This window comes from Anastrepha ludens, chromosome 4 (assembly GCF_028408465.1).
Source record: "Anastrepha ludens isolate Willacy chromosome 4, idAnaLude1.1, whole genome shotgun sequence".
Lineage (NCBI taxonomy): Eukaryota > Metazoa > Arthropoda > Insecta > Diptera > Tephritidae > Anastrepha > Anastrepha ludens.
The window spans coordinates 14852856-14877547 of NC_071500.1; the positions used below are offsets into that span (position 1 = coordinate 14852856).

At 36.3% G+C, this 24692-nt stretch overlaps 6 protein-coding genes across 12 annotated transcripts in view; 3 read left to right on the plus strand and 3 right to left on the minus strand.

Moving 5' to 3' along the window:
* The first annotated feature begins 112 nt into the window (after window positions 1-112).
* On the plus strand, window positions 113-1256 carry LOC128862195 (enoyl-CoA delta isomerase 3, peroxisomal-like). Of its 2 annotated transcripts, XM_054100682.1 has the most exons (3): window positions 113-185; window positions 367-749; window positions 806-1256. In XM_054100682.1, exons 1-3 carry the CDS (start codon window positions 146-148, stop codon window positions 1199-1201), a joined length of 819 nt encoding a protein of 272 aa, XP_053956657.1. In that variant the 5' UTR covers window positions 113-145; the 3' UTR covers window positions 1202-1256. The 2 variants fall into 2 exon arrangements, with proteins under 2 accessions (XP_053956657.1, XP_053956656.1); XM_054100681.1 differs by lacking the exon at window positions 113-185 and having other exon boundaries at window positions 222-749.
* Window positions 1257-1468: 212 nt separating this feature from the next.
* On the minus strand, window positions 1469-2910 carry LOC128862194 (cyclin-dependent kinase 1-like). The gene has a single exon (XM_054100680.1). It carries the CDS (start codon window positions 2771-2773, stop codon window positions 1874-1876), a length of 900 nt encoding a protein of 299 aa, XP_053956655.1. The 5' UTR covers window positions 2774-2910; the 3' UTR covers window positions 1469-1873.
* A 1108-nt stretch (window positions 2911-4018) lies between these two features.
* On the plus strand, window positions 4019-4951 carry LOC128860918 (uncharacterized). Its single transcript, XM_054098714.1, has one exon. It carries the CDS (start codon window positions 4152-4154, stop codon window positions 4782-4784), a length of 633 nt encoding a protein of 210 aa, XP_053954689.1. The 5' UTR covers window positions 4019-4151; the 3' UTR covers window positions 4785-4951.
* A 163-nt stretch (window positions 4952-5114) lies between these two features.
* Window positions 5115-6772, minus strand: LOC128860919 (bladder cancer-associated protein). Of its 2 annotated transcripts, XR_008454317.1 has the most exons (3): window positions 6393-6772; window positions 5969-6305; window positions 5115-5905 (listed from the first exon to the last, which is right to left on the minus strand). XR_008454317.1 is itself a non-coding variant. In XM_054098716.1 (2 exons), the coding sequence occupies exon 2, from the start codon at window positions 6262-6264 to the stop codon at window positions 6025-6027; it is 240 nt and encodes a 79-aa protein (XP_053954691.1). In that variant the 5' UTR covers window positions 6265-6305; window positions 6393-6771; the 3' UTR covers window positions 5115-6024. The 2 variants fall into 2 exon arrangements, 1 of the variants encoding a protein (XP_053954691.1); XM_054098716.1 differs by having other exon boundaries at window positions 5115-6305; window positions 6393-6771.
* A 1450-nt stretch (window positions 6773-8222) lies between these two features.
* LOC128861355 (peroxisomal membrane protein 2) lies at window positions 8223-9745 on the plus strand. Of its 4 annotated transcripts, none has more exons than XM_054099445.1 (6): window positions 8223-8410; window positions 8551-8662; window positions 8731-8823; window positions 8977-9139; window positions 9224-9343; window positions 9405-9745. In XM_054099445.1, exons 2-6 carry the CDS (start codon window positions 8574-8576, stop codon window positions 9519-9521), a joined length of 582 nt encoding a protein of 193 aa, XP_053955420.1. In that variant the 5' UTR covers window positions 8223-8410; window positions 8551-8573; the 3' UTR covers window positions 9522-9745. The 4 variants fall into 4 exon arrangements, with proteins under 4 accessions (XP_053955420.1, XP_053955419.1, XP_053955418.1 ...); XM_054099444.1 differs by having other exon boundaries at window positions 8225-8410; window positions 8457-8662; XM_054099443.1 differs by having other exon boundaries at window positions 8225-8410; window positions 8483-8662.
* A 4147-nt stretch (window positions 9746-13892) lies between these two features.
* LOC128862113 (uncharacterized) overlaps window positions 13893-24692 on the minus strand; it is a 53337-nt gene continuing 42537 nt past the window's right edge. For both annotated transcript variants that reach the window (XM_054100555.1, XM_054100554.1), the window contains 3 exons: window positions 15742-16013; window positions 14467-15650; window positions 13893-14394 (listed from right to left, as the gene is read on the minus strand). In XM_054100555.1, coding sequence (XP_053956530.1) covers window positions 14372-14394; window positions 14467-15650; window positions 15742-16013 — 1479 coding nt within the window. In that variant the 3' untranslated portion in view covers window positions 13893-14371. The remainder of the gene's footprint in view (window positions 14395-14466; window positions 15651-15741; window positions 16014-24692) is intronic.

Here is a 24692-nt window from a genome sequence, read left to right on the forward strand (position 1 = left end):
ATTTGTTAAATTTCTTTTCATTATTTTGACATATACGAAATTCTCTGAATTTATCATTTATTTTTCACATTTTCTTTACAAAGAAAGAAAAAGGAAAATCCAAAAAGAAGCGAATTCACACATTGCAAAAACAAATGACATGTAAATGTGTTGTTGCTTTAGCGGCCACCTTTGGATTCGCCTTGGTACAAAAAATGTTTATCAACTCATAATTCGTAAATGGACTTTGTTAAGTATTATTACTAGGTTATTTATGATTACTAGTTAACTTACTTTTAGCTTTCTGGTTCATGCTAGATAATCCAGTTTATAATTATAATTTAATTGTGAAAGTAAAAAGTGATACTGTTATGGCTTCTTATCAAGGATATAATGAGATTCGTCTAGAGAAGCGGGGCAAAACTTTGTTGATAACCTTTGACGATCCAAAGAAACGTAATAGCCTTAACAGGAACGGGTATAGGGAACTCGGTAGGATGCTGCGAGAAGTAGCCAAGGACGACGACGTTACAATTGTGGTTTTCACAGGGAATGGCGATTTTTTTACAGCCGGAAATGATTTATCTTACTCCGCGCCTTCTTCGACCGACATTGAAGAGTACGTCAAAGAATCAATTAATATATTAAAAGAAATGATAAGTGCTTTAATTGATTGTCCTAAACCAACTTTGGCGCTGGTAAATGGACCATGTATTGGTATTGGAGCCACATTAACAGCGCTATGTGACATAGCGTGGTGCTCATCAACGGTAAGAACTTAATATTCGTTCATTAATGCCTTAACTTTTGTCGTTTAAATTTTTAGGCATATTTTTTTACGCCCTTTACCAAATTGGGTATTGTTCCGGAAGCTTGTTCATCTTATTTGTTTCCATTAATACTCGGTCGCTCCAAAGCCAACGAAATGTTATTGATGTCACAAAAAATAACTGCTCAGGAGGCTTACCATTATAACTTTGTATCTAAAGTATACGAGCCCACTGAATTGGATTCTATTATTTGGCCAAAGATACAGGAGTTTTCTGAGTTACCTCCGGATTCATTGCGAATTTCTAAATCACTTGTGCGAATGCATGAACGAGATGCGTTATATCGAGCAATGATTGCTGAAAACGATGAACTTTACCAACGATTTTTCACAGAAGAGTTTGCGAATACCTTGATAGCTTTCGCTTCACGAAAAAACAAATCTAAATTGTGATAGCAATAAACCTAATAAATATACATATTTACTAAAGGAATTGTAGCCTAAAATAGTCGAACTTATTCTAGTTATTTTAAATTGTCACAATTCTATAAATGGTACGAGGGTGTTGAATTCCCCTTGTAAACGGCATTTTACAAATACTGAGGTAAACACCACATCCCTTTTGTCAAATAAAGTATAAACTACAATTTTAGAATGCCACGAACACTATTTAGTAGAAGTACACTATCTATCAAAGGTAAGCAAAGTAAAAGCGTATCGTATGTTGAATTATATATATTCATTTAATTACATTTAAGTAAACATTTTAATTAATGTAAAAATAAAATATTATATGTGATTTACGCTTACACCCTTTTGGTGTTGGGCGGAGATCCTCGACCAATTTGTGGCGTGCGTCTTAATGCTGTTCCACAAATGGAGGGATCCACAGTTTTAACCCGACTCCGAACGGCAAACACACGGAGATTTGCCATTGCCTGTCGAGGGGCGACCGGTATTAGGAAAAACTTTTTTTATTTAGGTTTTTCATGCACGGAAACTCGTACTCCTAATGGTAATCACGTACCAATGCATTCAGCTAAGGCGGCCGCCGTATTATACTATTAGTATTATAAATTTAGCATCTTTTATGATATTTGTATGTTTAAAATTAATGTCTCATTTCTAAATTTCATTGTTTTTAATTGTTAACCTAAAATCGTCAAAATATGGATGCTCTAGAATGTCTTTAGCAGAAATACGATGTACAGGATCATAAATAAGCATTTTCTGAATCAAGTCTATTCCTCGTTCATTCAAATTTTTTAACTGGTTAGTAAGCTCATTTGTCGACCAACATGGAAAGGTACTTTTATAATCTGGTAAAGTTGTTACCCCAGGCCACGTTTCCTCAGTTGGTGTCTTTAGAATTTTGAATATCCGGAAAAGTTGGTCAATTTCTGAGTCGCCTTGAAAAAGTGGTTTCCTTGTAGACATTTCAGCGAATATGCAACCAATGGACCAAACGTCCACTGGACAAGAGTATCGTTGTGAACCCAATAAAACTTCTGGTGCCCTGTACCAAAGAGTAACAATTTCATGGGTGTAGATGCGAACTGGGATACCAAAACAACGACCAAGTCCAAAGTCCGCTACCTTTATTACACCCTGCTTATCTATAAGCAAATTTTGAGGCTTCAGATCTCGATGAAGAACTCTACGTCGGTGACAGAATAAAATTGCACTTGTTATTTGATACAAATAACTCCGCACCAACTCAGTTTCCATTGGTTTTCCTGGCGGCAATGTATCCATATATTTCTTTAAGTCCATAGATAAGAATTCAAAGATTAGGTATAACCTGTTTTCTTCCATTAGAAAATTTTCCAAACAGACAATGTTTGGATGCTTCAGCTCCATTAACAGCGATATTTCCCTTATGGCTGTTGATGGTATTCCTTCATCGTCAGACTCCAGCCGGATTTTTTTCATCGCTACTATTTTTCCTGTTACTCGATTGCGGCCCTTATAAACCACGCCGTATGTGCCTTCACCAATCTTTTCAATTTTCTGAAAGTCTTCCATTTTCAACGTCGTGAATACGTTCCTGCGGTAAGAACTTATGTTTAAAACAATAAACCTGGCTTAAAACAAAAATGGAATAAAATTTTTAATCTGCTAAAACAAATTTCGCGCTTACTCTATTGGAAAATAATGGGAAAACATATCTTCCACACATGCAACCCTGAATTAAAGGAGCATTCTCAAGGCGAATTTATTACAGGGATGGCTTCCACAGATAACTAAAAACATACAATATTTGGTTTCGTTTTTGGTTTTGGTTTTCCATCAAGGCGATTTACTTGAGCAGAAAATGATAAACGTAAATAAAGTGTTTGAAGCTTCGCACTTGAATTGTCAATTACTTTCAATTTTGAGGTATTTTTGTTTGCGTTGCGGCGATCTGTATGTAAATGCAGGTAAGCAAAGGAATACTCACTTCTACTTTCATTTAGATAATATTTCTTCCTATGCGCAGCGCCGGCTACAATTACATGTACGAAATATTATTCCCAAATTCGAAAGTCAATTGATAATCCTTTTTCGCGTTTAACTCAAAATCCGTAATTAAAAAGCGCGATTTCTCATACAAATTTTCTCTCCCAAAATCTGAGATTATAAAATAGTCCTAGATAATAACGATACTTTTTGGCATACAACCCTGTGTTTTCTCTGTTATCGATAATTATTATTACGAACGTAAGGAGAAGCATCAAAATAAAATCTAAATGAAATGTACGCCAGCAAAGAAAACTAGTCTGTAAACATAATTCTAATAAAATTATGGATTCATTTGAGAGAAAAAAGCGTGGGTTTTGTCCTCTTATTACTTATTATAAAATGTAATATATGTAGAATATCCCATGCACATTGCTGCCATAGTTTTTTGCAACCGCAGTAAACGTCGCATACGGATTTCCTCCAACTGTTTATTATTAGAAGCCAATTGTATTTTCTTCATATCGTTAATAATAAGAACCAAAAACACCAAAATAGATTCTATGAAGAAAAATTTCTCAAAGCAGTATTGACAGCTGATTGTCAATTTTGCAGGTAATCTGCCATATGTGAACGGGTAGATTAATTTGGTGGATTTATAGGTGATTAATACATATGTGAACGTAACGTATTATTAAATATGTAAAATATATCTACTTCATGACCTTCGGGTGTAGCCGCGCTATAAAAGAAGGCGTTCGCTTTCGTGAAACATATGACAGTTATGATTATCTCTTTTTAGCTTTACTTAAATGCAACCTTGAGTTTGACACAAGCCAAACAAAAACAATTGTCATTCATTAACTGTATTCAAAAATGTAAAGAAAATTTGCGCGCCTATTATATTTAATATTTTTGGACAATTAAACATTCTCATACGAAATATTCCACTATTTCAACAAACATGGCAAATATGTGGCATGATAAGCGAACTTATGTAGACGAAAATAAGTTTGTATCGGCGAAATTACACCAGGTACACCCAAGGGTTCATTCCGTTAAAAAGAAGCAAGTTTTTGGCGAACTAAAAAATGTAATTCACAATCAGATTGGCGTTACTCCCCTGAAAGGAGATGTAAAAGAAACTAATTTGTTGCATGCAAATAAAGGCGTCAGATGTAATGACAATGGCGTTACAAACAAAAAGTCTTGCTTTCAAAATGAAGGGGGAAATAAATTTACTATAGATCCCAATGAATTATTCGATCTATTTGATTTCCCAAAATCATGTTGTACGAAAAGTTGCACTAAAAGCGACGAAGAGATATGGACCGAATATTATGGTGGAGTTGATGAAGTTGCTTTGGTGAAGGTTATGGAGAAAATACGGAATGGCGGTTCTATATTAGATTTCGATGAGAAATCAAACAGCGACATTGAGGAATTTTACGAGCCGGAGGAAGATTTTAGTAATTTGCTAACAAAGTCTGTTAAGCCTCATTTGTATTTGGAGGATTATGACGACGGTGATTTTCCGTCATGTGCCGCTGAACTACCTAAATTTGATGTTTTTAATGATATACTTATGAAGTGCTAAATGATATTGCGAGGAGTTGTTCATAAGAAATATTCCTGAAATTTCATTTATTCATTATTTTGAATTTATGTACATATTCATTTATACTTATATAAAATGTGTTATATTTTCAATTCTGTTCATAAATAAATGCTCAATTGGAAATCCGCTAATATTCTTTCAAGGCAGTTCGACTCTCTTCGTGATTGAAGAAATATGGCCCGATTGCGGCTCTGTTCCAAAACCCGTACAAAACTACATTTTTTTGGTTGAAAAGTAGTTGATAAGAAGGCAACAACCCAAATTGTGTCACCGTTACCGAGTTCCCCAAACAGTAAAATTTCGTCTCTCTAAGTTTAGTATTGTAAAATAATCTTTATTTTGAGTCAATCTTTTTTTGCTTGTAAATAGTTTAAGTTAAACTTATTTTCAAATGGAAAAAATATATTTTGAGTAATAATATCTTCACATACTCAAGCATATACCTAGTCTATGTCCATGTTAAGCGTAAATAATGTAAAATTCAAATAACCGAATTGTTGCGCATTTGCTTCAGGTTTATAAAAATAGTAACGCTATTAATTATATCAAATTTATTGAGTTATTTCTTTTATTAAAGTAATAATTTAGTTGATCTATAGGGAGATTATTATAGAAAAACACTAGAAACAATTTGAAAGCTGAAGCTAAATGGTATAACTATACAATTGAAAGTTTGCCTTTTTTCTAATATTTGTTTCTAGCTACATACTTTTGCTTTTGCAATTAACTTTATTTTAAGTGCCATTATATGAATTACTTGTGTACATTTAATTGTATTGTGGTTTGTTGGATTTTATATTATTTTCGATGATATCATTTACTTGTGAGTATCCTTTTACACTGCCACACCGAACTTAAATGCTAAACATAACAAAACAAAGATTGAAATAGTTTAGAAAATCACGCGATTAGTATGCACGCATATGCACCCAAATGTTTGCTTGTTCATGAGAGTGCCAGATCTTTTTATACAAAGGAAGTCTGAGAATAACTTAAATAACGAATTGGCTCCTCATAATCCGTCGTAATATGACGCAATAAAAGCGCGAATTTATTTTAATCTATTTTTGAACGCTACAACACACTGCAACATTGGAGAACTATAAAAGGTAACGTAAGAAAATAAATTTATGATTTTCGTTAACCGATAGGATACACAATACTAATTTGCAATCTGCAAGGTATCCATTTAGTCCCGAACAGTCATCGGTGCATTTAATTAACCATTCTCACATTGATGCCCTTCACAGTTGCCCCAAAAAATGCAATTTCCTACTCCACTGTAGCAGATAAGGAATACAGCTGTTAGAAATATTAAACTGCAGATGGTGCAAGGCTTCCGCTCGAGAAAAAAGCCAATTAAGTAGAGTACAATAAACATAACATGCGTCTCCATAAGCGCCGGGTTTGTTGGCTTCGGTATAAGCAATACTGGCAGCAAACATTGTAGACAGTACATTGTGAATATGAAGACCGACCGTTACACGATATTATCTTTATCTGTAATATTTGAAGAAATGTAATAAGCAAATCAAGTGTTAGATGACTAAATCTTCGTCCATATGCACTATTGTGCAGTTAAGGTACCTTCCGATACTCGCGTAACTATAGAAATTACTTCCAAATTTCGTTTAAGATGATCACCGTATACGCACAATCACAAATAATAGTATCAAGCGCAGCTGATACTTTTCCTGGCCTTCTTTCACACACGTCGACTAAATGTTCCGCTATAAACTACTGAATCGTTGGGTAAGTTGTTTGGCCTACGTCTTACTTTTTAAATCTATCATAATTTTTTAGTAATTTCTGCTAGTGAACTTCCGATTAATTGAGCACCTTCAATTTAATTAATTTAGGGTTTTATACATATGTGCTTGCTTTTATTTATAGACTTTATTTAACACACTCTATGAAGAGAACATTAAGTTCTGTCAGTGGATATCGATGAGAAAAAACAACAAAACGAATAATTTTGTGTCAGTGTCACATTTCTTAGAATGAACTAGGGATGTTCAAAATAGGTCGGTGTTTCTAAAACGCGGTTGTTTTTTTTAATTTGGTTAGTCACCTTTTTAATTTTTTTTTATAATTTCTGTTAATTCTTAACTTAATTTAGTGACGTAACAAAAATTTTAAAGTGACAACTAAAATTTGTTTTGCTATCTGGTAGCTAAAAAAGGATTATTAGTAATAATATGTTCACATATAAGTAAATGATCTATTTTTTCGCGCTTAACTCAAAATCAGCAATTAAAAAGCGTGATTTCTCATACAAAATTTCTCTCCCTTAAATCTGAGATTATAAAATAATCCTAGATAATAACGATACTTTTTGACATACAACCCTGTGTTTTCTGTGTCATCGATAATTATTATTACGAATGTTAGGAGAAACATCAAAGTAAAAACTAAATGAAATGGATGCCGGCAAGGAAAGCAGGTCTGTAAACATAATTCTAATAAAATTTTTGTTAAATATTATTAATTATGGAATTATTTTACAGAAAAAAACGTGTGCCCTCTTATTACTTATTATAAAATGTAATATGGAATATCCCATGCGCATTGCTGCCATAATTTTTTGCAACCTCAGTAAACGTCGCATACGGTTCTCCTACAACTGTTTATTATTAGTAGCCGATTGTGCAATTAAATTAGCTATTCCTTCTCCTTGGCGAATTGAGTACCTTAGGTGGTACCTTAACTAACTACCTTAACTAAAACTATTTTTCGTGATTTTGGCAAGTCTGACGTCAGCTCCCTTTCCAATACACAACAAAGGAACAAAACAAACAAAAGGAGGAGAAATAACATGCTTCTAAAAATTCAGTGAATGGTTTGGTAATATTGTGATTTGTCAGATTTAAAATAAACAAGCTAATGAAAACGTGTGTTAAATTGTGGTAGCACAAATTAATATAAAGCTTCCAAATGCACTTTGTTTGCATTTTTATGCGGAAGACGCTGTCGTAAAAAAGTATGTTTATGCGCGTATAATTTTTTGTGTTTAGCTGTTTCCATTGTTTTGGCCTACTTTTCTTCTTCATACACAAGTAATTCCCTTTCCTTTTGTTTGTTTATTCATGGACTTTTACGACACAGTGAATTCGGAAGGTGCAATCTCTCACTCCATCATTCTTGCAATAAAACCCTGTCTGGCAGCACTTGATGCCTAACAGAAGGAGAATAAAGGCGAATCCACACAAGGTGGCTTCGCGTTACTAGCTGATTTGTTTATTTGTTATTCTCATTTGGTGGTTTGAATGTAATAGTGCACCATATCTTTGTTTTTGCTTTGTGGGTTTGTTTACATTCTCATTGAACGTTTTACATTCAAACTACAAAATTACAAAAACAAAATTCATGTAAATGGTGTAGCCCACCGAAGTCACGTTGTATGAATTCGCCGGGATTTCTAAATTTGTTTAATTTAACAATTTACACAAAGATAAGGCTGAGGAGACAATAAAATACACGAATCAGTTAATTCTCCTCAAATTATTATTTATCTCAGCAAATGGGAAATTCAACGTAGTTTAGAATTAAATGCAAGTTTGGTGATATCAGAATATAAAAGAAGAGAGGCCACGTTGAAAAAATAGGTAAAATAGAACATTATATTCAATTTGGCCTTTGCTCTTTGAACAGTTGCAGGGTTTTCTGCACTTGCACAGTAATCTTCAAATATACGTAGCTGATATAAATACCTCATACTACGTAGGCACATTCTTACTACATACAGGCCTTAATTCAAAACCAACCATAATGTCACTATCAAAGCCCGTGTATTCGCTTGTAGGAATTTACTTGGAGCAACTTTTCAATCATCCGGTGCGCACCAAATCTATAACTAGGTGAGTATTTTAATATACCTTTGTTTTCGAACATATATTTATGGGTATGTGTATGAATTCGTTTTTAGCTCTATACTAGCAGGATCGGCGAATTACACTGCGCAGCGCATCGCTGGCCAAAAGATCAATCAGGAAAGTGTAATCGCGTATAGCCTCTTTGGGTAAGTCTCTTTTAGCTTTAATAATTTCCTGAAAAACCAGAGCGGTTGCTCGTTTTAGGTATTTTTATAAGATAAGATAAAGTATGTGTGTATTTACGATTATTTTGCATAAAATTAAATTTTAAATCTTTAAATAAAAAATGGACATCTTAGCCTAATCTTTGGCGGCACTGTACCACATTATTTTTACCGAACGGTGGAACGTCTCTTCAATCATGATATGAAATTTCGGCGGTTTTTCCAGTTCTTGTCTGAACGCTTGGTTTTTGCGCCATTCTACCAACTGCTCTCACTATATTTTCTATCCATATTTGAGGTAAGTTTTATAATATTTTCTAATCAGATTCTTGCTAATAATTCGCTAACTGGATTTAATAAACTTTGTATTTTTATTTAACAGATGAACTCGCATGAAGTCGCTGTTGCTAATTTGAAAAAACTCTATTGGCCGCTACTGCGTACCAATTGGCAGTACTTATCCATTCCGGTCTTTCTCAATATGGCATTTGTTCCTCCCATGGTAAGGTTAATTAATTATTTCTGTAAATATTTAAAAATAAATTTAAATATTTTTTATGAAGTTGCGTACAGTTACAATGAGTATAGTGTCCTTCATTTGGGTGGTCTACATGGCGCGTCGGCGTCGCCGTCTTCAGGAGAAATCAACCGATGCTTCGGACCAAAAAGGAAACCAGTGACTGTATCAATAATATTATATATTAATGTTTCATATATCATTCCCAAAATATTGATAATATATAGGGTAATATGGTGCTTTTGTATTTTACTGTTTATAAATTTATACAAAATTTTATTATGCAACATGAAAACTGTATACAAACTAAAAGAGCTAAGACAATAAATTCATGTATTTTTGGGTTTATAGTTATGTATGCAAATAAAATATGTTTTTACAAATTTATTAACGAGCATCTATTTAAATTTCTTCACTGTTGAATAATTGAAAACTACTGTGGCTAACAAGAAAACTGTTTGCACAAGATGATCACCTAGTGTCAGCATGGTTAGCAGCAACAATGAAGTCATCTGCAGACTTGTTGCAAGGATATATTGGGTTCGCTGCAGCAATGAATTTGACTGAAAGGTCAAGGTACGGTACACTAGACAGGGCTATTTCACTGGGGCGGCAGCCCTTGGTCGGGAAAAACCTGAGTCATTCCGGTAACGTAAAACCGACTGCGATGGGAATGAAGCAGCCATTCTAGCAAACGAGCGTAATCACCTACGCCTTGCCGATCTCCCGCATAAAGGATCTCAATTTGGAGATTCGGCAACTGGTCAACCAAGCGGACTAAATGGGAAGAGCATTTGAAGACCTGCAACTTCACCTCTGGTGTGAGTAAGCTCTGGTCCACCGTAAGATCCTGTCGAACCCGACGAAGCATAAGGACATGGTCGATATAACCTTCAACGGTTGCACTTTGTCGGACCCAAAGAGATGTGCGCGCGAGCTACTTTAGCCGTCAATTCATATAACATCCTCCGGCCGACAGATCCAAGCGTCGTGCCACCAGACGGCTGCACAAACTTCAGAACAACAGCGCACCGCTTGCTTTATCCAGTGATGAGGTTCAGGGGGCCATCAACAAAATGAAATTATCAAAAGCCATTGGCCCTGACGGACTCAACATGCTGCTGCTGAAAGGGTACCCCCCTAGTATCTCACAAGGGTTTTCAATATGTCCATGGCCACTCTCGTAATTCCTGTCAAGTGGAAATCAGGGAGAGTGGTCCCACTACTGAAACTTTAGAATCCCACCAATCAAGGGGATTCTTATCGGCCGACAACTCTCCTTTTTCCAGTAGTGAAGACTTTTGAAGCCCTCCTACTCCCACTCTACACGAAACATCTGATCCCAGCTCCAAATAGGCACTGACCGCCATAAACACCTAGACCAACCGCGGGCATAACCAAAAACGCCTCTGCGCGAGGTCTGTCCTAGTAGCGCTGTACCTGAAGAAGGCTGTCGACACTGTCAGCCACTCCATGCTACTAGATCACATTTTACAGTCGATACTCCCGCCAGGGCTGAAGAGGTGGTCCGCGAACTATCAGAGTGGTCGACACTCGTCGGTAATATTTCGAGACCAAATCTGTGAACAGAGGTAGATAAAGTAAGGCGTTCCACAGGTGGTGTCGTTTCACCCTTGCTTTTAAATTTCTACACATCGAAGCTCCCCCCGCCACCAGAGGGAGTTTCCCCGGTCTTCTACAAAAGGAGGTCGAACTGCAACTTAAGATCAAAATCGACGACACATCAATACCGACTGTTAACAACCCCAAAATATTGGGTGTAGCCTTTGAGAGTTTGCTATCCTTCTCTGCGAACACAACCGCAATTATTACTAAAGTCCAAAACCACGACAAGGTCCTCGAATCGCTAGCCAGCAGTACTTGGGGCAAAGACAAAGAAATGTTATTGGCAGCATTTAAAGCAATTGTCCGGTCCGTTCTAAATTACGTTGCGCCTGCTTGGTTTCCTGGAACTAGTGATTCGCAGTAGACGAAGCTTCAGACATGTCAAAACACAGCAATCAGGGCAGCCACGGGTTGCCTTTTGATGTCGCCCCTACAACATCTACATAATGAGGCACAAATTCTCAATCAAGGAGCACGACAAAATGCTCAGCAAACAGTTTCTACTCGGATGCTACCGTAGGTTTCATCCCCGTAGACACCTGCTCCAACCTTCAACATTCCGACGAGATCCAGGACCAAACCTCCAACCACCTCTTATTGCAGAGCTTCAGCTACCTCGAGAGATCCGCGAAACTTTGGTCCAATGCGTTCTGGATACGCTCGCAGAACTCCCACCAATCCAAAAGCGACTCCAAAATTGCACGTAATTAGCTGTTACAGTATCGGCATCATAACCACCATTTACAAATTCAGCGGCCTGGCCTCCATTTTCGCCTTTATCAAAGAAAAACTGTAAAATGTACCGAATTTTGTCTTTGCTGCCCTCCCTTGTTAACACCCTGTAACTCACAACTGAATGGAACTAACAAAAGACGAGCATAAACTTTAAATTGTTTGATCGACACTTTACGAGATATCGATCACTAAAACATCTACCGAGAAAATAATGGATATTTTCTCCAAACTAATATTTGGAAGACGTAGGTTCGAACCTCCGTTTTATAATAGCGGTCGCCCCTGTGCAGGCTATGGCAAGCCTCCGAGAGTATTTCTGCCATGAAAAAGCTTATCATAAAAAAAAATCTGCCGTTCGGGTCGGTTTAAAACTGTAGGTCCCTCGAACAACATCAAGAGACAAATACAAACAGAAGGAGGAGCTCGACCAAACACCCAAAAAGGGTGTAAGCGTCAACTATATACAGTCTGTGTCAGAAAAAAGGAACCGCGATTATTCATGAAGTATAAAAGATATATACTCGTATTTACATCTTTTTTACAATTACTCAATAAGCTGTGTAGTCTTCATCGTTGTCGAGTACAGATTTTGCGAACTTGACACACGAGTTGCTTTAAATCATGGACTGGTCTTCCGGCAAGATGCGTTTTCATAGTTTCCCACACATTTTCAATGGGTTTGGCGTTTGGGGACAGGTAAGGCCAGTCTAATATTGTGACGCCACTTTCCTGTTTTGTTGTTTCTCAATGTGTTTGTGTGAGAGCAGTGGTTTTTATGATGTGCGACGGTAGGATATGTTCGCCTCCTTCAGTCGACGTTCGATGGTTTTGATACTCACATCTATTCCCTTTTTAGGAAGAACTGATCTTGCTTGGCGTAGTCACAAAGAAGGGTCCGGCTTAAAAAATTGGACGATCACTTTATCTTGCTTTTTTGTCTCGGAAAAGTCATCAACATTTTTGTACACCTTATACCGCTGATTCCACATCACAACAAACTTTTTTGATTTTTTAATTACTTTTGCAGCCGCGACGTAAGATAATTTCGGCCCTTTCGAATGCGTTCATAAAAATACCGCCTCAAAACGCTTCGCGTACTTCTCACTCATTTTTGTTTGGTTGCGTTTACGGGAAAGCTTCAAACGACACTAATCTGAGTTAGCACTGGCGTCGTAGCCATTGCGTGGGATTATTACGCAGCGAAAAGCAGAAAGAAATATATCTTGAAGTTCCGAGTTCTTTTGAGCTCGGTTCTTTTCTTCTGACACAGACTGTATAAGTATATAAAGGGTTTTCCAATAAGAGGTATTACTTTAAAATATTCAAAGAAAAATGCTATTTTTTAATATAAATGATCGGATGTTTATTTCATTATAAAGAGGAAGGTATAGTATGCCGTTAATAGTGGAAAATAACATCAGGCAAATGACCACTACGACCAAGCTTACAGGGCAATATTCTTTTCATGAAATTTTCCATAACCGAATTGCAAAGTGGCTGCCCTATGTCCTCGATAGCTTCACGAATTCCCTCTTTGAGGTCTTGAATCGACCTTGGACTGTTGGCGTAGACCTTCTATTTCATGTGGCCCCAAAGAAAAAAGTCACAAGGTGTTAAATCACAAGATCTCGGTGGCCTTGTGATCACCTCTTCGAGAGATAAGACGGTTCGAAAACTTTTCCCGTAAAAGATTAATGGTTTCGTTGCTTGTGTGGCATGTAACGCCGTCTTGTTGAAAATAAACGTTGTTGAGATCAATACCATCCATTTCCGGCCGTAAAAAATCGTTAATCATCTCTCGATTGCGCAATCCAATTCAAAGTAACACCTGTTATTGGAAAACCCCTTATAATATTATAATCCCCTACAATGCAGTTTGTTGGAATCGAATTGGTCAAATAGTTTCTAAGTTATGGCGGTCGCTCTTCTATTAGACAGACTGCATACTTTCTGCTTTCTATATCAGCCGATTTGTTATTCCAATGCCCACTACTCTGTCTCAACGACAGGGCAGCACATTTTGGCTGATTGTTTGTGTAAATATAGGAATAAAAAACTTTTATTAAAAATAGTTAATTTATTTACAAATTTTTCGATTTCATTTCTTAAAATGTTTATCAAATGTCTAATTTTAAAATAATTAAAACAATAAAATAATAAAAGGCTGCTCATATAATTTTACAGATTGGAAGATACACCAATGCGGCTCCATTTATATTTAAACAATACAATACATATGTACATATATACTTATATAGTACGTGCAGCTGATGAAATACGTAGTACGCATCAAATTACAAATACAGATAAAATAGAAACAGAAAATATAAAATACAAATTGTCTTTATTTCTGTAAGAGTCTGTGCATTTATCCCAATTTAACTGTTTTTGATATTCAAATGTTTTTTGTTGTTGTTGGCTAGATGGCAAAAACAATATTGTCTAGTCCTTTCATTGAAACTGTTTGCATTTACATATCCATTTTGTGCAGAAAAGAAACGAGAATATGAATGGTATAAAATTTTTTGGCGTATAGCTGCTTCCGGTTGCACAGACGGAGCGACGACGGAGGCGAACAGAGCGAAGTGTGGGACTAGCACTTCTAACTTTAATATCTTCGACCGAAAGCAGCAGCAATCACAGGCTCAATGTTTAAACGGATCGTGGCTGAACAACTGCGGAGGAAGAGAAATTAGATGAGCAAACTTAAATTCATCCATTTATGCATTTTTATTTTCGGTACTTACAGTGCGGCCTTTCCGACTCGATGGAAGTGCCAATCTCGCCCTCGTTATGTGGCTGCAGAATTGGCACTGGAATGCGCACCGGCTGTGCCAGACTGCGTCCGAAGTTAGCGCGACCATATTGCATCATGGGTGGTTGATCGGGCATGGGTGGTGTCATGGTGTCGCGGGGTTGCTCTGGCAGCGGCTGCAGTATTAGGCGCTGTGGTGGCGCTTGCTCCATGCGCATCGATCCCTCTGGCGCCATGGCGGGCTGCTGCGGCTGCGCTAGGTGGGGAAGCTGTTGTTGTTGTTGGCGAACGGCATGCTCCTGCTCGTTGGACATTTGTGCATCAGACGATGAATCGTCACGTTCCTCGCTATCACGGTTATTGTTGCTGTTGTTGTTGTTACTGTTGTTGCCCTCCGCCGATTCAGCCGCCTCTTCGGCAGCAAGACGTCGCAGCTCATCGGTGATACGATCCTCAGCCATACGCTGAATGTTGCGCAAATCGTCGGCGGTTATACCGGCACGTTGCAGGGCGACACCAAGAGGTAGACGTTGAATTTGGAATTGTGGCAATTCCTGTTGCTGTGATGGTATTTGCACTGGCACATCATCAGCCATGTGAATTTCACGAATGGGTATCTGATGAACGTGAATGCGTACGGTCTGTGGCACAAACATATTTGGTTGCGATTGCTGTGCATCGGGATGTGGTGCTTGCATCACTTGTGGTGGCATAGGTGGACGCATAGGCAAGTGTTGGAAGGGTGGTGGCATTTGACGGATGAAGGATTGTTGGGGCTGTGATTGTTGGGATTCCTGTGACATCTGTGACATGGCCGACATTGGTGGCATGAGTGGCAACATGCGTTGGGGCATGTGAGTCAAGGGGAAGCGTTGTGGAATTTGAGCGAATGGAATGGGAATGCGTTGGTATGGAATGAACATGGGCCTATTCGACTCGATTTCCTCATCATTATCATCGTCCTCTTCTCGATTGTTGTTGCGCGCTGATTCTGGTGTTTCGGGGCCTTTATTTTCATTGCCGCCTTCGCAGTAGATTGAGATGCGTTCACCGGTAATGCGCGCCTTCTTGGGATCGGTGGTGAGATTGACGCCGAAAGGTAAGGCAACAGTCTTCGATGGCGAATCCACGATTTCCTCGGCATGTTTGCGCTCAACAACACAGTTCATGCGGGATCTAATGCGGAGAAAAGTCGCGCGAATAACGCAAATGGTAGGAGATTATTTTAGGTACTATAGTGGAAGGGATTGTGGAACGATGTACTTACTTTTTGTTGTTTTGCAACAAAGCAGCTGCCAAATCGCTCAAATCCAATTCGAGTGGCACTTTACCAGGGTATTTTAGTTCCTCGGTATCATCAACATCGGAATAGGAGTTGTCATTGTCACTGGAGTCGCTGTCATCTGTGGCGGTGGCGGTAACCTGGGTGGGTGCAGCCTTAATTTCGACCTTCTTCACGCTGACGTCTTTGTCCAAATTTTGGAGGTCCACCTCATCGCTATTTTCCCTGCCCAAAAGTGCCTCCGCGCGTGGAAGTTCCTGAAAAAATAAAAAAATAAAAGTTGTTTTTAATATCTTTAAAGCAAAATAAAATTTAATGAAACAAGTTAGACTTCATTAAATTAAATATACTACTGATGCTACTTGAACTATTCGTGGAATTATAAATCGGTAGCAGACTTACACGACTGTGGTATCAAACTGGGCAGAAGCTAAACGCAGGGTAAACAGTTGAGAAAACGCTCAAAGAATTACCCATTGGGAATTCACACAATAGCTCCGTCAACTCGAAAGGCTTATAAGACCTTTTACCTACACCAGGGAACTGCATAGCACGCGTAAAGTAGACATATGGAAAATAGTTGGTTTTCTGACTCTTACTTAAATTATCATCTCTCAAAAATTCACATTGGGAAGTAGGCAGAGTGTATACTCTGTCTGGAGGATGACGAAACCACAGAACATATCTTGTGCAACTGTGTTGCCTTGGCAAAGGCAAGACAGCACATCTTTCATCGAGATTAAATGGACCCGCATGAACTCCGCAAGGCGGAAAATTTTCTAAAATAGTTTGGCTTTCAACCAATTCCCAACCTGAGGCAGGGAACATTTAGGTTATATAGAACCTGACGTAAAACATTTAAGGAAGTAGTGCCAGTCAACGGACTAGTTTTAACTATTTCTAAAACTTGTGATCTTGCCAGAATAACGCGAACCTCATGAGGCAGTTAAAGCTCGTTGTCTACTATAGGTGGTGGTGGAACATTGATAATGACACTCGGAGTTTCTACGGTAATACCTCAGGTACCTCAGCATGAATAGCTTGCATTTGCATATTTTGATATGGTCCTTAAAAGGAATTGCCCCAAGTGCTATGGGTTAGTGACCCACGAACTTTATTGTTGTTGTTGCACCGAGAAAGAGAGCAAAATATCGAAAGTTACATCGTCCAGTTCGTAAATAAGGTAGCCGTGCATTTAGCAGGGAAAAGTTGTGTAGGCTCGTTGCAATAAAGAAGGGAGAAAGATTAAAAAGATATAACCATTTAGTTTTGAGCACAAGTCATCAAGGCCATTGTCGTGCGCCATATCGAATTATCGTCTGCGTATGAGACCAAGGAAATTCCCTCAGGTGGTTGAGGGAGGAGTAGAACACTACCAGTGCGACCTACAAAAAAGTGTAGAGCATTGTGGGAGTCAGAAATAATCAGGGTGTGACGTATGCCTTTATTATTTTATAAATGTAGATAAACCTATGCGTGTATATCGCCACTATTTAATCGAATGCAATTTTTCTGGGTCGCTTTTTCGTGTAAGTAATTTTTATAGATACCTGTTTGCCATTTTCTGCCTAGTTAAATAATTTCCCCTATTGTTTTGTGTGACGTAATTATGGCGAGCATCTACACCATTGCATGCCGTCGCTTGAAAATATTTATAGAAAATTACGTTTAATGAGCACAATAGTTTGTTAAGGAGGTGTAGTTGGATATAAAGAGAGTAACATTGTTTTGTTACTGATTGTCAACCTTTGTTTTTTCTTCTTATTTTCCGCATGTTTATTTCACTTTATAAGTCAATGACACACAAATATATACCCCTTTTGGGTGTTTGGCCGAGCTCCTTCTCCTATTTGTGGTGTACGTCTTGAAGTTGTTCCACAAATGGAGAGACCTACAGTTTTGAGCCGACTCCGAATGGCAGATATTTTTTATGAGAAGCTTTTTGATGGCAGAAATACACTCGGAGCTTTGGCATTGCTTGCCGAGGGGCGACCGCTATTAGAAAACGCTTTTTACTCATTCTGGTGTTTAACGGTGATTCGAACCTACGTTTTCCGCATTCCGAATGATAGTCACGCACCAAGCCATTCAGTTACAAAATTATATTACATGAATAAAAAATTGTGATTGCGTTGTAACAATCAACGGCAAAATATTCAGCAACATCGCCTGCCCTTATGGCCGCATTGCAATACACGGCAAAACTTCTCCATGTTTCTCCTATGCATGTCATTGTAAGTAGTACATGCACAGGTACATATTTTCGTATACTGGCAGAGTTACGTTTGCACCAGTGCAGAAACATATTGCTGCAAAATATTCATTGTGACGTTTACACAAATCTGCGTTGCTGTTATTTAACAACATTTTTTTCTACTTCAATGATTTCCATCGTTGCCTCTTATTTAGTTTTATTTTCCAAACAATTTTCCGGTATGCATTTCGAACAAGAAAAGCTTAGAGTTTATTGACTTCTTGCCTCAACCGCCGTTCATCTAACCACTCAACCATTTTTGGCTCAGTCATTTGGATTGGCGGGTTTTTTCTATGTGCTTATGTATATACAAAACTGTCTGTGTGTATGTGTGTAAAATGCTTTCATTAGGCATAACTATGCACATACTTACATACAAATTATTATGCATATTTTGTTTACAACTCCCATACATACTCAGCGCCTATCACTGAATCCATCGAGTTACGATGTTCGTAGATTCTACGAAAAAGGCATCACTGAGTTTGATTGGCTACGCTGTAAATTCGAAATTCGTAGAGTGATATTACTGAGTTCATTTGTAGTGTCATTTCGTAGAACTTTCAAAGAATTTGTTACGACGTGTTTGGTTGTGGAAGAAAAGTTTCAAGATAAAATTCAGAAGGAGTAACCACTTTTATTTCACCAACATATAAAAATACTATAATTTAGTAAATGTGAGTATTAAATTTAATAATTTTTTTTTTGTTAAATTTTGCTCTATGTGATTTTTCGTTTCAGGTAAAAAATTGTAACAACACATCACTAATACCCGCAGTTGTTGGAATTATTACAATAAAATCAAGAATTTAGAGAGGGTAACACCACATGCCAAAAAGAGAAAAATATTGCTTACGAGCTTAGCGGTGGATTTGTTCAATGAAAACTTTTTAACAAATCTGTAACTTAAAACGTGTAAAATTAAATATTTCAGCCGCCAAGCGTTTTCTTTGCGAAATGTCAGCGTTTTCCAAAGGCTTAATATTTTCCGTTATTTTTCCGGCGGCCACCGTAGCTGAATGGGTTGGTGCGTGACTACCATTCGGAATTCAGAGAAAACGAAAGTCGGTTCGAATCTCGGTGAAAGATCAAAAAATTAAGAAAAAGTTTTTTCTAAAATCCCATTGTATTTAGAGCTCTGGAAAGAGAGTAGATAGTCCAGGAGGGAAGGAGAAAAGTATCAGAGAAAGAGATAGGAAAGAAGAGAGATAGAGATAGTTAGTCCTGTGGGAATTTTCCAGATTCTTTGGCAAGTTTTAGAGAACGAATATTACTCATTCTCATGACATCGGAACCCAAACTCGTAGGCGTGCTCTAGCAAAGGCAAGACACTCACAGAGAAAGCGCTCAGTGCTATCCGCCTCCTCCAAGCATGACAGGCACATTTGGTCCTCAATGATTCCAATGGTGGTCATATGCTGACCCCAATACTTTCCGATATTTTCTGCTGCATTTGAAGTATTCTTAAATTTCGCTGCTTTTTTCATTCAGAAATATTTTTACCGCACATCCAATAGAATTTGTGTTATTCGCAAAAGAAGGCAAATAGTTGAAAATTACGCAAACTAAATATTTTTTTAGCTGAAACATGTTTGTTTACATCCTTCCAACTGGTGTCGAAACATCAAAATTTGGCAGCACTTTTTTGAGTTCACGTGGCAGTAAATTTGTGGTATTTGAAGTGCCCTGGTCGTAACGGAGTTCTGCGACAGAGTCAGTGATAAGGTTGACTCTTAAGCCTGCTTCTATTTTGCACTAAAATAATGGATTTCTTTTTCCCCAAACCAGGCCCGTGCGCATACCCTCAGATTTAGGGGGGGTTCCAACTTTTGTTGCAGTGCTATTTTATTTTATTTTTTTTTTTTTTTGATATCGATTCATGTCAAACAAATTTTTAAAACTTCGCATGGGGGGTGTTTGAACCCTGCAAACCTCCTCCGTGCGCACGGGTCTGCCCCAAACTAATATTATTGAGATCGTATAAAAATCACGCCCAACTTTTATATATTAAGACTAAACGGTCTGAGTTACTGATAAGCACTTTTGTTTTTGAATAACTTTTTTACTAAATTAAATAAAAAAAAGATTTTGAGTGATGGAAAATTTCGACCTTTACGGGGTCCATTGCTTGCCTGTTCGTATACTGCGGCTGTCTAGTTCACAAGTGTCAAATATGGTTGGCATACGACACCATTTGCAAAAATTATAAATCTTCCGTTGGGGTGATTAATTTTGCGCCACCATGTATAACACTCATTGTCACCGAGCTTATTTGATTCGAAAAATTAATAGCCAGCCCTCAACTAAGTGTTTCTAAAATGAGCACGGCTATATACATACATATGTATGTAAGTTCAGACCTGTTTTAAGTACGTATTTTTTCTTTTAGCAGAACCTTTTAAAACTGATTATAAATCGCCGTTTTCCAAGTATTTACAGTATCTGTGCATTTGCATAAAATTTATAATTAGAAATATATACAATCATCTAATTATAATTGCAATAATCACTTTTAATTACGCTTATACTGTCAACGCTCACAAAGCTGGCGGTAGTCGTACACCATACAATAGAATATTCCAATCGATCGATCACCTGATCTACTGCGCAGTATTAATTGGTTACTGAAATACTCATTCACACGCAAGCAAATCAAGATGCATAACTGAATTAAATTCAGAGAAAATTGTCTTCTGTCAATGAAAAAGTCGCACACTCACAAATGATTTATGTGCCACAAACATGCATACATACATACACACATACATACATGCATAAATATACATGTGTTTTATCTATAAATACATACAGAGGAAGTTTATAATTTATTCATTACAAAATGGGATGCTCATTAAACTCAATGAATGTGCGTGTTTGCATAAAAAATAAAATTTAAAAGCGAAAACAATAGAAAATAAATTGAAGAGAGTGAAAAAATCGCTGAAAATGAAATATTATAGATATAGGAGAGCGTTAAACAATGCGGCGCTTGTGGTAAAAAGTAAATTAAAAAATTATGTAACTAAAGCCAATTCAGAAATTAAACCAGGAAATGCCGTAATATGGTGAATTAAGTAAAGTGAAAGGAGATTTTGCATAATTAGTATTATATTATAAAGTAGTTTCATTATAAAAATTAAAAAAATATATATACGCATATTAAAGAAGCGTAGAAACGGAAAAAGGAAATAACTTTTACGCCCATGCGGATGATTCGTGATTTCTTAAAAACTTCGAAATGGTAGGCAGTTTCGGTGTCACTTGGTAACTTAAGGGGTTACATACATCCAGAGTTTTCAAAAAATCGATTTTTTTTCCCAATATTTCGAAAGCATAGTATCTTAAGAATTTACTGTGAAATTTGCATGCGGAAATTCCCAATATTATAGCTTCTACAGCCCATTAACTGGTCGAGAGCGGTCCGCGTGCTCCTGTAGCTCAAACTTTAAACTCATTCTTCACGAAACTACTTTTTCCGGCACGGTCTGCATGATAACTCATACAGTTTTTAATATTTTTTGATGCAGGTTTTCTTTAAATATGCGAGAGTGTTTTCTGTATAGTCCGGATTTTTGATATTTTTATTAAGAATTTTTATAAACATAATTAAGGTGTTACATTTATGACGTAAAACGCATACTTTTTTTAAATGCCGTTAATGCAAAAATTTTCGAAACTCAAAAATCCGACTCGACTATAACTACAACTTTATTTTACAAGAATTTTTTACTTTTTACAGATCCATCAACATTTCAAGGAGAAATGATGCAGATCGTGGAGCAACTTTTTTTTCATTATACTTTGGGTCACGTGATTTTTTATATACTAATTTTTGTAAAGAAAAAATTAAATTTTGAAATACATTTTTTTATAAAGTTTAACTACTAATAAACAATGTATAACATTTTTTTTTTACTTATTTCTATTGTTATCCCTTCTAAAAACAGTTTTCCTTTTAGCGCATTATTGACGCTGCTGGACGTATGTATGTAACCCTTTAAGGAAGCACAGGAAGGTGCTGTGCTTCACTAAGGTACTTTTAGCATTGCTTTAGTTACTTTCGTTGCATGTTGTGCATATTTCACTTTACTACATAGTTCTAGTTTTACGCCGTGCAATAATGTAAGTCAGCGCTCCGTTCGTACACCAAGGGCTATTGAAAAATTAAATTAAAAATTCATCTCGACAAAATAATAGAATTAAACCGTACACATTTTCAACAATTTTCGACGTGAATTAACCAGACAGAAATGCATTACTGAGCTAAAATGATTATACGGTGTGCCCGCACCATCATTTGGCACCATCATTACACTGGCGGAAAAATAGTCCAAAATCAGCTGTTGTGCTAGGTAGATAATAACGATGCTGTTTGCAAAATGATTGAGCAAGTTGGCCATGTCACCCACCGATTGAGACATTCTTGGGCATTAGTAGGACGTGTGGCGAGCATCAATAAGATAAAAAGGATAAGGTAAAAGAGGCGCATTCGTGTTGGATTCCACGGAATTAAAAAAACGGAAACACGGCTGGGCAAAGTGCTTTGAAAATTGGTTTAAACGAATGGAAGACCAAATACTCATGGAGAGTATTTTGAAAACAAAAAAATCGTTTTCAGCCACTTTCAACTAACCAATGTTATTTTTTGCATTTTTAGGCCAGAGTTATAAATAGGAACCCTCGGATATATAAAGCAAATTAATACACAAATTAATTAAGCTTTGGCGGAGCGGCTTGGCGGCGTGGGTTTTTCTCTATGAGGTTTGAAGAAATGTAACGAGTGATCGCCAATGTTCTCTCTTTACATAACCGCTTATTCCCAGCAATGACAGTATTACATGTAATTAGACGAGAAAATCAATTTTAAAAAATTAAAAATAGCTGTATTTTCTGTACTAGAAAATACCACACTAGAGAGGATATTTAATTATCCTTCGCCCGAGATCTGGCTATATTCAAAGAAGGATTGAGAAGAAGTTTTATTTAAAAAAATTAAAAAAAATTTTAAATGAAATATGTAATAATATAGTTTTAATAAAGATATTTTTTTTTTAATATTTTTAAAAAAAATTTTAGAATATTTTTTTTTAATATTTTTTTCTCACATGTTTTCTAATTAATTGAGGCATTTCCTGGCCTATATTTTTTTTTAAGTAATACTTTTTTTATTGTTTTACTACTTTATTAACTAGTAAATATACTACATATTTTTTTAATTGTTCTACTACTTTATTAACTAGTAAATATGCTATATATATATATTTTTTTAATTAAAATAGTTCTAACAATAAAATGGCGCCTGCCTTTTGCTCACTTTAATAACTATAAATAACTGTTTTCGTCCTCTGTGTAGTTTATTGATTTTATTTTTTTATTTATTGTTAATATTTATTTCTATTTTATTTTAAATATTTTTTAAAATAAAAAATGTAATAATATTTTATTAGTAAAAAATATTTTTTTAAATATTTTTTTCGCACATTTTTCCTAACGAATTAATGCATTTTCTGGCTTATAAAATAAATATTTTTTTGTTGCTTTACTACTTTTTTAACTAGTAAATATACGATATATATTTTGAACGAAAATTGTCCTAACAATAAAAAGGCGTCTGTCTTTTGCTCACTTTAAGAAAATAAAATCAAAATCAAATAATTGCTTTCGCTTTATGTGTTGTTTATTGATTTACTTTTTTTCTTTATTCAATCTCTCTAAGAAACCCGCTTATTGTGCATACTGATTAGCCTACTTTGTGCGTTTGGCTACATAAAACTCACAGATAGAGAGCATAAAGCATCAGCCATAGACATACATAGTAAGCACATAATTTGTTTTCACAGCTGAACAGCCCAGTTCTACTTTTACGAAAGACTTAAGCAGAGAACTTGTAGCAAGCGCCCTTTATGGAAATTAGAAACTTGTTCTGTGATCATTGGCCATATTAGCGAATCCAAAGTCTAGACAAACAGCCATTTTAGTTTAATTGTTATGCTGGCTTACTCCAGTGAACTATCTCAATATTTTTGTTTTAAAAAATTTAAATAAGGAATAACGATAATAAAAAAAGAAAATTAAGTAAACAAGCAAGCAAGCATTTAGAACGTTATTGCAAAAACAATTTTCGTTTTTATCTCAAGTCGACTTAAGCTACTATGGTATACGCTCACCGAATTCATCAGCTCACAATTGAAATAAAATATATACTAAGTTTTCTTTTTTATTTACCTGCTAATTCACTATGAAATTTAAGGTTGATGATTTACAACGCAATACAAATTAAGTCAAATCACTTTAGTTTTTTTTTCTGAGTAAAAAAAAAAAAAAATATAAAGAAATTTACTCATATGTAACCATGGAAAAAAACATCTCAACTTTGTTGCAAAATAACCCTAACCTACTTAACTGCTGATTGTATTTAATACAAAAACAAAAAAAAAAACAGATACGTGATTGTAAGCAACGATTAAAAAGGAAATAAAGTTCAGGTTAATATACAAGTTAATTACAGCAACGAGCAAAAAACAAAAATAGTACGAAAATAAAAATAAAAGCAAATGCAGAAGCAGAAGCACATTTACGTATGCATACGAGTATATACCAAATATAATTAAGCCTGAAAAGCCGACTGTCAGCTGGTACTTGGACTAACAGATAAACTACCACTGATATTTTAGAACTGTGC